Genomic DNA, 12,994 nt, shown 5'->3' on the forward strand with positions numbered 1-12,994 from the left:
GCTGACCTTCCCTGTATCGAGTATTGTCCTTCTCTTCGCCTAAAGTAGTTCTTATCTACTAACTAATCAGTAAATAACCCTCTCCCACCCTCCCTCCCTCCCCCCCCAACCACAAAAGGATGTGTTCTTCTCAGTTTATACTATTTCTCAAGATCTTATAATAGTGGTCTTATACAGTATTTGTCCTTTTGCCTCTAATTTCACTCAGCATAATGCCTTCCAGGTTCCTTCATGTTATGAAATGTTTCACAGATTCGTCACTGTTCTTTATCGATGCGTGGTATTCCATTGTGTGAATATACCACAATTTATTTAACCATTCATCCGTTGATGAACACCTTGGTTGCTTCCAGCTTTTTGCTATTGTAAACAGAGCTGCAATAAACATGGGTGTGCATATATCTGTTCGTGTGAAGGCTCTTATTTCTCTAGGGTATATTCCGAGGAGTGGGATTTCTGGGTTGTTTGGTAGTTCTATTTCTAACTTTTTAAGAAAATGCCAGATCGATTTCCAAAGTGGTTGTACCATTTTACATTCCAATCTCTCCGCAGCCTCTCCAACATTTATTATTTTGTTTTTTGGATTAATGCCAGCCTTGTTGGAGTGAGATGGAATCTCATCATAGTTTTAATTTGCATTTCTCTAATAGCTAATGATTGAGACCATTTTCTTATGTATCTGTTAGCCGCCTGAATATCTTCTTTAGTGAAGTGCGTGTTCATATCCTTTGCCCACTTTTTGATTGGGTTGTTTGGCTTTTTATTAGTTCTTATATATTAAAATATAAGGTGGGTGGCTGACTTCAGGCATGACTGGTTTGTGGCTCAACTAGGGTTGAGAATACTACAATTCTCTCCATTTCTGGCCCTTACTTCTTCTATGCTGACTGCTCTACTTCAGGCTAGGGCTCTTCTTATGCTTGCAAATTAGCTTTAATGTTTGCTTTGGAAAGACTCAGTAAATGATTAAAATCTTCGATCATTATAAATAAATCTAGGGGTTGAAATGGCTTACAGTTGAGGTTATGGCAGAGATTAGGGCTGGCAATAAAAATAAGATTAGTTTTCCTACTAATCAGGGAAATGCAATGGAAAACAATAAGAAAATGTGCTGCCAAACTATCTAAGAGCAAGAAAAATATAAATGATTGGGAAGAAGTGCAGCTAGAAGAATTCTGCACAGCTTGCTCTAAAACAGTCTTTACTTCAAAAAAAAAAAAAAACACAACAACAAAAACAATACCTGGAATCCATGGTCAGTGTTTATTACACCCACTGCCATCGAGTAGATTCCAACTCACGACGACCCTACAGGGCAGAGTAGAACTGCCTCATAGAGTTTCCAAGGCTGTAAATCTTTAAGGAAGCAGACTGGCACATCCGTCTCCCACTGGTTGATTCCAACCATCAACCTTTCAGTTAGCAAGCAAGCACTTAACCAGTGTGCAACCAGGGGTCCTTCTTAATGTATACCACCCACAACCTCTTGCCGTCGAGTTGATTCTGACTCATAGTGATCCTATAGGACAGAGTAGAACTGCCCCATAGGGTTTCCAAGGAGCATCTGGTGGATCCGAACTGTCAACCTTTTGATTAGCAGCCGTAGCTCTTAACCACTATGCCACCAGAGTATCCTTTTGTTTTATTAAGCAAGACAAAGTTGGACTCCATCAGGAGACTCACACTCAAAGAAAGCCATCGCTCTTACATGGAAATTAAAACTATTTGCAAAATAATGAATATGCACGTCCTCGATGAAAAAAAAATGTTTAAGGTGTTTTTTTTTTTTAATTATTTCTTGGTTTCACTGATCTTTCCAATTAACTAAGTGCAAGTACTGATTTACTTGGATGAGGAGGTTTCTATATTACTATTTTTGTTATGGATTGAATTGTACCTCCCTAAAAGATATGTTGAAGTCCTAAACTCTGTACCTGTGAATGTGATCTTCTTTGGAAATAGGGTTTGTCTTCTAAGTTAAACAAGGTCATTCCTGCAAATGGTGGATACATAAACCCTTCTGAGTGCATAATCCCCTCTGTGTTATCAGTCTACAATCTAGAAGCTGAAAGAGACAATGAAGGGTCTTCCCCTAGAGCTGACACAGAGAGAGAGACAGCATAGCCCTGATGATGCCCTGAATTTAGATTGCCCTGGTTGCACAGTGGTTACATGCTCAGCTGCTAATTGAAAGATCAGAGATTCAAACCCACCAGCCATTCTATGCGAGAGAGATGTGGCTCTCTGGTTCCATGAAGACTGCAGACTTGGAAATCCAGGGGGCAGATCTACCCTACCCTACAGGGTCGATGACAATTGGTTTTTTTTGTTTAGTATCCAGAACTGTGAGAATAAGTTTTTCTTCTTTATCTTCTACCCACTCTGTGTTATTTTATTATAGCAGCACTAGAAAACTAAGACATACCCTAAAGGTACAGAGTCTGCTGTACAGACTCCAACATAGACTATCGTAGGGTCTCTGTGAGTCAGAATTGACTTGATGGCAACGGGTTTGGTTTTTGGTTTTCAAAAGATATTGATTGGTGGGTTACACAATATAAGCACCAAACAGATTGCGCAATCAATGTACAAAATGTTTCCAGCATTCAAAGTGTCTGATACTATGCTGGGTCTCCGCTGGGGGCTGAAGAGATAATTTTTGTCTACCAGAGGGATTGAGTAATGTGAATCTGCAGTCATAGTCCCAAGAAACTTAACAAGCAGGTCCCTGAATTTTGTAGAGGATTTTCAGTCACTCTTCCTAGGTGATGCCTGATAACATCACAGCCAGAGCTGTTGAGACTGAGAGTTCTGATATTATGTAAATAATGAACGCTTTGGAAGTTAGAGTAGGGGCACTTGTGCTAAATTATAACCTACCCACTTGTAGCAGTGGAGTTTAGATAACCCTGGTACTAGGTCCATTGGTGGCACTAATGGTTTGTACTCAATAACATAAAGTTCAGGCTATTAATAACCTAAGGTTTAGCAGTTTGAACCCACCCAGCAATGCAGTGGAAGAAAGGTCTGCCAATTTGTTTTTGTAAAGATTACAGAACAAGAAAACCCTATATAACAGTTCTACTCTGTAACACATGGGATCACCATGAGTCACAACTGACTTTTTTTTTTTTTTGTGGAGTACAACGAACTTATATTGGAGGACATGATTGCAAACAGATCTTGATACCCAGGTGCCAGTAGAATAAGAAAGGTGTTGTCAATGTTCAAGACAATGTACCATGTGCCATCAATCTGTGTAATGGGTTCAGTTGTCACAATGTCTACAATAGCCAGGACTATGGCAGCAAAACCTGAATTCAGTTGACAGGAATTCAATATAAACCTCCAACTCCCATTACATTTTTCACTGGATTTATGTGACTGTTGCACAGGGATCTTGTATCTCTTACTACCTGTGCTTCCTTTAAGTCTTTAATCAGGGTTACTATTTTCTTTTTCTACTTGGGATTCTACATATGTTGTGTTGGACCACCAAGGAGGGGGCAGGGATGTTAGTGGGCGAGTGATTTATGTGTACCACTAGCACTTCTCTTTATATGGCTGATCTCACCTGGCAGCTATGGGACAGGGAAATACAATCATACAACACATCAATTCCTGGTATACATTCACACATAGAGGTAACATCAAGAGGACGTTGAATTGGACCAACAGGTTTCACTTACAAGGTCATAGTGACTTCCTTTCCCCACTGTAAACTCAGCCCAAAACCTACTAGCTGATTCCGTGTACCCTGCCCTTCCATGGGTCTGGGTACAACAGTGACTTTGCATCCATATCCAACAGAACCATAAAAGCTTGATTCTGTCCCCTTGAAAAAATTCCCCTGAATACTTAGACAGGTGCATAGAGCCTTTGATCCTCGCTGGCAACAGGGAGACCCCCATCTCCAATCATCTTTCTTCTTAAAGTAGGTGTGGTTGGGGTAGAGGAGAGAGGAGTCAGGGAACATGGAGGGAGACAGCAGCTCTGTGTCCTGAAAAAAGCTTTGAAGTCATCTTAAAACCAAACGATAGTTTAGCGTAACTACTAAAACAGGTCTGCCTTGAGCCTTATGTACTTTTAAGAACTTTATATGGGATCAAATTGACAACAGCAACTTGAAAGATTAGATAGGAACCTTAGGGGGCAGTGAATTTATGTTAATGAGGGAGGAATAACTCAAAAAAGGAGGGTGAGAATGGTTGTGCAACTCAAAGAATGTAATCAATGTCACTAAATTGTACACGGGGAAACTGTTGAGTTAATGTATGTTTGCCTGTATAAATTCTCTGCAACAACAAATAAAATTTAGGGAAAAAAATGCTTTGCATTTTACTTTTCATTCTGTGGGGCATAGTGGCTGCTTGTGTCTCAAGCGATCAAACTTGCAATGTTTTCAGCTGACTCAACGCTCCATATCAGGTTTCAAAGTCCTCACTGGTGTAACCATTTATTTTAGCCTTAGGGAACCTCTTAACTCAGCAGCCACAGCCACAGCCACATTACTTTCCAACCAAGTCTGGATTTTGAGCCCTCTGACTGACTTGGGGTTGGCTCACACAGCAGCAAACTTACTGAGGAATACACTTTAACCTGGTGTGTCTGCTGCCCTCTTAGCAAGATAACATCTCTTTATTTTCTCATCTGGTTTTCACATAAGAGCTAGAGTTTTCCAGGGTGATGGAACTGATTATAAGAATTTAACTACGTTTCTTTGGGTCATTTTCTTAATTTTCAGTGGGTAACTTTGCCAGTATCACACAATCAATCTGGTGCAGTAAGAGCGCAAATACTAGTCACTGACTCATCTATGGTTTACACAGGAGTTTGTCTTAGGGAAGTCTTCCCAAGAGAGCCAAAGATCTCTTATAGCAGCCAGGAACCACTGCAAAACAAACAAACAAAAAAAAACTCTCGTTATTTATTGTCATCTTAAAATGGATCTATGGTTTGCATGATCATAAGACAGCCCAGCTATTTTCATTCTTCACTAACAAGTTCTATTTGCCCAGCCCTCTCCTCTCCCAAGTTAATCATCCAAAGTTCTAATGATGTGCCTGGCTTCTGCCCATGAGGGTTGTGATTCTCTTCATTTCATGCTCAGTATTACTGGATGTCTCTGTAACTGTTATTTGAAAGGGGACAAACACTTCTGTCCATGGGGGATAAATGTTAGTACAGTTGTCACATTTTGGAGGGCCTGAGGTTAACTACCAAACTGGGGAGGAAATTCCTTTGCCAGGAGCAGAGTTAGCAAAACACAATGCGTCACATCGTTCAGGCCTCTGTCTTTGAGCATACTTTCCAGTACTCATCCTGCAACCATCTGCCCAATCCTTTCCTCTTTAACAGGGGTAGGGTCATTTATTGCATGGTGACAATATACTTTGGTATGTACATTCACTACCGATTCCCGTATATTTCCCTCAAATCCCATTAATTGACTGGCAAAGTTCTCATTTCTTCTCTTATGGAAAGCTATGTTTCTGTCAGCATCCCATCCTCATTGCTACAATTATCAAGAACTGTGAAAGCTATGTGATTTTCACTGTACTTATAAGTTAACAAGGTAGCTTGCCAGTTTCATGAGTGCTGGTAGAAGATACAAGACTCCTGGATCAGAGAAAAAGGGCAGTTTATTATTCACGGCAATGGCAATAGTCAGAGTATAAGCAATTTCACCCTGGATCCCAGAATCCCTCTTCCCACAGGGTGATGTGAAATGGGCAGAAGACACCTATGTATGTAGTAGGTTGCATTATACCAGTTGCCTTCAAGTCAATTCTGACTCAAGGTGATTCTATGTGTGTCAGAGTAGAGCTGTGCTCCATAACATTTTCAGTGGCTGATTTTTCAGAAATAGATCACCAGGCCTTTCTTCCTAGGTGCCTCCGGGTGGTCTCAAACCTCCAACTTTTTGGTTAGCAGGTGAGTGCACTAATTGTTTGCATCTCTCAGGGACTCCCAGTAGGTTGCATTACAGGAGAGGAAACTTGAAATTTAGGGAACCATAATCTTTTAGAATGAGCAGTAAGCATGCCTTCCCTTTGCTCTGGATGGAGACATTATTATATTAAGCATTCCTGTCCTTTGCTCCAGAGGAAATCGCTCTATCTTTACTCCAGAGGGAGACATTAACTCTATCTTCCAAAGCTATTTACTATACATTCTTCAAAAGATAATCTGAAACAAAGAACAGTGAGTGCCTCGCTTTTAAGATATGCAGAAGCATGAGAGATCCAGGCAGAATTGTCTTCCAACAATATATAAGAGTGAAACTGTTGGAAATATGCCATCTTCATACTCACTAGATAATGCCAACTTTCTCTAGGACTTAAATTCCCACCTACAGTGTACAGGATCTCCCACTTCTTTACCTGCTTGCCAATTCATATTTTCAAATTTCACAAATTTTATTGATCTCATGCATATGAAACGGTATGCCATTTTAATTTCCATTTTCCTGGTTACTTGAGAGAGTCACAAATTCAACAACTATTTATTGGGCACCTATTTTTTTTATAACACGCCAGGTATTCTTCTATGTTCTTGGGAGGCAACAGTGAATGTAAAGGAAGGAATACTATGCACTTACAGAGCTTACATTCTGGCCAGGGGAAACAATATATACATTACCTAAGTAAGTGATATCATATGTTAGAAGATGATCTATGTTATGAAAAACATATAATAAGGTACCAGATTAATGTACATTTATTGAACACTTGCTTCCTGCTTTTCTGAACTAGCTTTTCACATCTTTCACTCATTTTTCTGTGGGCTGGATGTTATTTTCTTAGTCGTATACTATTACTTATTCATGCATTATGCCTATCTTAGTTTATAGCCTAATGTTACTTTTCCCAATTTGTTTATGCTAAGTTTTGTCATTAGGGAGTTGTATATTTTAATCAAGCTTATCAAAATTTTCCTTCATGATCTATACATTTTGTGTCCTTACATTTTCCTATAAACATTTAATATAGTTTGCTCTCCATGTTTAGGAATTAATTTTTTCCACTTGGAATTTATTTTGTGAGTACAGTGTCTATGGTGTGATGACGGGGCTGAATTTTCTTTTCTCCCATTTGAATAACCAAATAATCTAACACTATTTATTGAATGGTGAATTTATTGAATTTAATGCATTTATTAATCCAGCAAAATTTATGATTTGTTCTTTCATCTTTCATTTAAAATGTCACTTCTATTATGATTCAAGTTTCCTACGTGTAAATGTTTCTGGATCTCTCCTCTGTTCCATGGATATACTGATCTCCCTGTTTCCACCCTTGCACCCCTACAGACTTTTGGCTAGTTGTCAGAGCAATCTTGTTAAAATATAAGACAAATCCTATCACTTCTTTGCTGAAAATACTCAAATCGCTCCCCATCTCTCTCTGGGTAAAAGCCAGATTCCATTCTAGGACCTATAAGGCTCTAAGCTATGTGCCACCCCCTCATCCACATTACCTCTCTGAACTCATCTACCTTGCTCACACAATTCCAGCCATGCTGGCCATCTCAGTGTTCCCTGACTGCCAGGCTCACTCTTGCCTTGGGGCCTTGGCACTAGCTGTTCCCTCTATGTGGAATGCTCACCCCACAGACAGTCGCCTGGCTGGATCCCTCCTTGCCTTAAGGTCTTTATTCAAAAGCCACGTGTTCTCAGTGAGGCCTTTCCTGGCCACCCACTTCCCTGGTATTTCATTTTCACATGCTGTGCTTTACTTTTTTCTTTTCCAGCTCTTGTCACTATGAAACTACTTTGTTTTGCCTATTTATTTTGTTTATGGTCTGTCAAACTAAGTGAAGCTCCATGGGTTTGATTTTTTTTCTTTTGGCTTCTTTTCTTACCATATCATCAGTACCTGTGCCTAGAACAGTGCCTGGCAGAAAAAAGCCCACTCAAAATAAGAATTTGTGGGATGAAGCTTAAACTAATAAATTAAAAAGTGAATGGAGACCAAGTAAGTAAAAAGGGGGCTTAGGCAGTTTTTCCTGGGTCTACCCCAAGAGTTACAAACACAAATATCTCCAGGGGACAACTGGGCATTTTATTAGAGTGAAGCATGCCAGCTGGGGGTGTGGCCAAATAAGAGTCAACCCTTCCTCAAACCCAGCTGCTTGAGTCTTCGTTGGAATGCAGGCCCTAATCCTTGATTTTTTTCCAGGACAAGCCAGGAATATGGATTTTTGTAATGTGAAATCCCCAAATGTCTAAAACAGAAAACAATAAAAAAAATGACAGCTAGCTGAAATTGGCTTCTGGTGGTCAGCTGGTGTTTGCTGGACTCAATTGTGTGATGTCTACAAGAAAATTAATCCCTGCTCTGGTGAGGTGGGCTTGGCTTGAGTAATTCACGAGGCCATCAAGCTCAGATCATGTTGGGTGCAGAGAATGAACTGGAACTGCCACCCTCTTTCAGTTCCTGAAAGCTCCCTGCCTCCTCCCACTATGGAGTTAGGGAAGCCTGGGCAGTGGGGACTTGCCAGCACTTTCTTAGAGGCAGGGGTACAGTTTAGTGATGAGTGGGGAGCCCAGACAAAGGTCTTCGGGAGAATAACTGCACAAGAATAAGGAGACGAGGAAGAGAAGGATGCAGACCCATTCGTTGGGACACCTTTTTTCTGAGGGACTTTATTGGGGTTGCTGCCCCCTTTCCCCACCAACAACCACCCTCAGTGTGGTACTATATACCCCAGAAGGAGTCACGGTCAAAACTCCCAGTCCAACTGTCACAAGGCATCTATCTCGTTTAGCAAAAACAAGCTGTACGAACTTCCATCATAGTTCCCCATGTTCTTGGGTTGGGTAAGACTGGCCAGTGGGTGACTTCAAGGGGGCCAGCAGCCACTGGCTTTGTGCAGGGTCTAGCCAACATCGTGCTTCCGGGGGCAGGAATTTCCCACTGGTGGAGCACTGGGTGGAACTACCTGTGTTTTCAGGCAGCTGCTGAGAGAAGGATGGACTTTCAGAGTACTCCCCATGCCTGGGAAAGAGATCAGGCTCAGTTCTCTGATGTCCCTCCTCTCTCGAGAGGCAAGGAATGTCCAGCAGAACAGTGAGGGGGATATTGTACTTGGATTCAGGTTTTTCTGGATAAAATACTTTCTAAATGCAAAGTGGCACATCTCCCACAGTCCCATTCCCCACAAGTATTGCTTATCCAGTCATGGGAAAATGAACCAAGACCTTCAGGACCAGTATTTCCTGCACCAGGGTTGTCTGGGAAACATAAGGAGGCAGCCCATAGCCCAGCAGTTATAGCACCATGGTAGTGTGTTTAGGCTGAGGGCTGGGGTTCTGCTCAGCTGGAGGCAAGTTGCAGGAACAGGCCGTGTCATGGACTCCCAGCAACAAAAGCCTTTAGGTATGAACTTTGCTCCTGCTTAACTTGTGTGACCCATCCTTTTCAAAATGCCCTTCTAGGGAACCTCCAATCCAGCTGGCTTCTTTGTCAACTGTCCCTGTCTTTGTGCAGAGCCAGGAAGGGCGTTGTGGATGCTGCCGGAATTCAAACTTCTTCCTGGAACTTCCCATACTTTATACCCCATAAACCATCCCCCCCAAACCCCTTCTCCTGTGTTCTCACTTCTTCTGTCAGTCTTTCTTCCTAGCATTCCTTCTCCCTCAAGTGTCCCTCCCATTGTGGCCTCCCATCCATGCAATGACAGACCCTCCTTTGTGCATTCTTTAGACTCTCCCAATCTAAGAAACTACCTGCCAACTTGGTCTCTCTCTTCCTTGTTCTGAACACTTCCACACTTTTTTGTGACCCTCTCTACTCATTTTCTGTTTTCCTCATAGTCCCAAGATCTCACTCTCCCTCTGCCATTCTTCACCCCCTTCCCAGCTGGATATTTCCCCCTCACTAGGTCTTCCCTTTCTCCAGGAAGCCTCTTCATTTCTGGCCTCTCTCCACCTCTTCCTAAGCAATCATCTCTTCCTCTCTCTCCCTGACAGCCCATCTCTAGTTCCTTTCCCTCTCCCTCTCTAGACCAGGATATCTAAGTCCTATTCCATTTTTAGATGACTGATTATGAAACTAGCTTAACTTTATTCACAGCCTGAATGTACTGGCGTTCCTTCCTTTCATGCCCCTCCACCAAACACACCCAACCTTTTCAAGAAGACAAATTCCTTACACAAGGCATGTCATGTCCACATAAATTTGTATTTTTAAGAACAAAACAAGTTATGCTGGCAAAGATGTAAAATTAACAGGGACCCTCAAGCTTTCACTACACTAAAAGGCAACATTTTTTGCATGTCTACAAATTATACATGTTTCCACAAACGTGGCAAATTTTACCTTAACAGTTAGGACTTTTTCACCAAATCATAGACATAGATATGAAAGTCATCATCAAACTTGATGAAATACACAGAGGGTTTGGCTTTAACTTGATGAATGACCTTGCCTGTCCTTTTGGAGCCATCTTCTTTGGTATATTCCACATGTTTACCTATCAGGCCATCTACAACTCCTTCTGGCTCCCTCTCTGCTGGAGGAGACTCATTGGACTCTGGCATGATACGGAGATCACCTTCTTTATAATCGTCTAAAAGCTGGTACATGTACAAGACAGGATCTTTCTCATAGGTAATATAAAACCAGGCTTTCATGATAGGAGCTTGGGCTAAAACCATCCCCCTCCATTCATCCTTAGAACCATGCTCACCCTCAAACATATGTTCCACTGCTTTGCCAATTATGGTGTTTGCAAGTTGCACATCTCTGACTCGAGAAAATGGCACCTTATCAGGAAGGATTTTAAGTTTTAAAATCCTTTCGTCTCTGTGAAGTTCCAGTCCATAGACACAGTCAATTCCATCATATTTCACCAGATAAAGAGAGGGATTTATAGGCACCTGATCCAGAACGGTTCCTTTCCACTGGGTGATGGGCTCATCCCCTTCCTTCCATCCATGTGAAATTCTGCAGCCCACGATGTTCCTGCGGGGTTGGGAGGAAGGTCGGCCCCTCTGCTTCTTCTGGAAGGTCTTTTTCTTCCTCATATTTGCAGATCCTGTGTGGTGACCTACAGTTGCCCTGGCATGCTGCCCTGTAGCTGCCTTTTTGTGGAGGGTCTTCATACCTGCAGGAGAGGAGAAAGGCTAGGGAGAAATGTTCAATGTGTGTCTCAAGGTATGTTTTATATTTGTATAATTAAGTCTTTGTGTACCAGGTACACTTCCACCCATGTTATTCCTAAGTGTCTAGCAGCAAAACTGGCTATCAAGGCACTCCTGGATGCCTGCTTGAGGCTCCTCCCCCCTGCAAGGGAGGGGTTGAGATGAGGTGGCTGTGGTGGTCATGGTGGTTAAGGTCCCCGCAAGAGGGAGGAAACTCCTTTGCATGCTGCCTGCCTTCCTGTAGCCATCCTAGCTTCCCCAGCAACACATTCACAATTTCTTATTCACCACCTCATCTCTCCAGTTCCAGGCATGTACCTCCGTGACATCTGCCCCTCACCCTCAGCTCTTCATCCCTCTTGTCTGCCTATCCCTGTGACTCTCGTTGGAGCTCACCACTCTCTCATGTCTCTTTCGCGGCCATTCCCATTTTCCTCCTGGGCTCCCACCAGAGTTATTTCCCTTTCTGGCCACCCCTGTACACCACTGTGGTGCTTTCCGTCAACCCCGCCCTCCGACTCCCAAATCAACCTTCCCAGACTTCCTCATCTCCCATCCTGGCGCCCACCACATTTTCCCGCCTGGCCCCACCAGCCCCCATCCACCGGTTCCCTGCTCCAGCGCCCCCCTCCCCACCGACCCCCAATAGCGGGCCTCACGTGCCCAAATCGGACAACTCACCGCCGTCTCAGCTGTGATTCAATGGCCACAAGTCGGATGCTAGCAAGACTTGCTTGGGAGGGGAGGATCCGCAGGCAAGGATCACGTCTAGGAGGGAAGCTCTCGACTCGCACGTCCTCTGCTTGGCTGCCCGCGGCGGCTCCCCTCTGCCACAGGGGATCCTACCCGCCGCTGCCCCGCCGCAGTCTCCTCCCCCTTTCCGTAGCGCAGCTTCCTGCCAGGAGAGAGGCCTCCCCTTCCTGCCAAACACTGAGTGCCCCCACAGCCCCAACCCTTACCAGAGCTCTGGGCCAGGCGGCTCTCTGGGGCTCCCGGCCCCGCCCCTTCCCCAAACAGTAAGCGGCCCGGTCCACCACCGCCCCTCCCCCACCGCCTTCCACCCCTCCCCCAGCGTAGGGCCTGAGGCTCTCCACCCCTCCCCCACCTCCGCTCTCCCCCCCTCCCCCACCTCCGCTCCCCACCCCCTCCCCCACCTCCGCTCTCTCAGCACCGCTGTCCCGTCTGCTTTTCATCTTCCAGGAATTCACCCTTTCCTTTTTTTTTTATCGTGCCCTTATAGAGTTATTCTTTACACATATAAATCTGCCTTTTCTGTCATTTAAGGGGAATTGGGGTAGGGCGAAGAGAAATGCGCCGGTGCTTACTCTGCCATCTTGACCCAATCTTTATCTAATTTTTCCTGACTGGTTATTTTAGGACTTTAGTACTTGAGCTTTTTTTTTCTTTTTTGTCCACCATGCGGACACTGCGTAAAATTCAGAAAATTGACATGAAGAAGAAAATAATCAACTGTAATCCCACCTCTCATTTCCTAGGGCTCACAGCAAGTCCTGGGAGGGGAAGATAATTTCCTTTGCCTTTTTTCTAAGCTCTTACAAAGCTGGAATCATTTTGCAAGTGCGGTTGTTAGAAATTCTTTGTAATATCATTTTCAGTTGAGATATTAAGGAATACAGAGTGTATATAGCAATATTAGAAGCATGATATACTTTACATTAATAGTTAACAGATTCATTTTCATTCGTGCTTTCAAATGTAGAAATCAAATATTACCAATATAATGTAATTCTATTTTAGTCTCTGTTCCTCTCCCCCTCTCTAAAGCTAATGCTTGTCATTCTTTTGTTGTGTATCCTAACAATCTAGATTTTTGTATGTATTTACATT

General features: G+C 43.1%; 1 protein-coding gene across 2 annotated transcripts; it reads right to left on the minus strand.

The window, feature by feature from the left end:
- Nucleotides 1–9,381: 9,381 nt before the first annotated feature.
- On the minus strand, nucleotides 9,382–12,023 carry LOC100656632 (spindlin-2). 2 transcript variants are annotated; one of them, XM_064278363.1, is made up of 2 exons: nucleotides 11,828–12,023; nucleotides 9,382–11,109 (listed from the first exon to the last, which is right to left on the minus strand). In XM_064278363.1, the coding sequence occupies exon 2, from the start codon at nucleotides 11,105–11,107 to the stop codon at nucleotides 10,331–10,333; it is 777 nt and encodes a 258-aa protein (XP_064134433.1). In that variant the 5' UTR covers nucleotides 11,108–11,109; nucleotides 11,828–12,023; the 3' UTR covers nucleotides 9,382–10,330. The 2 variants fall into 2 exon arrangements, with proteins under 2 accessions (XP_064134433.1, XP_064134432.1); XM_064278362.1 differs by having other exon boundaries at nucleotides 9,382–11,128.
- Nucleotides 12,024–12,994: the final 971 nt, after the last annotated feature.

This window comes from Loxodonta africana, chromosome X (genome assembly GCF_030014295.1).
Source record: "Loxodonta africana isolate mLoxAfr1 chromosome X, mLoxAfr1.hap2, whole genome shotgun sequence".
Taxonomy (NCBI): Eukaryota; Metazoa; Chordata; class Mammalia; order Proboscidea; family Elephantidae; genus Loxodonta; species Loxodonta africana.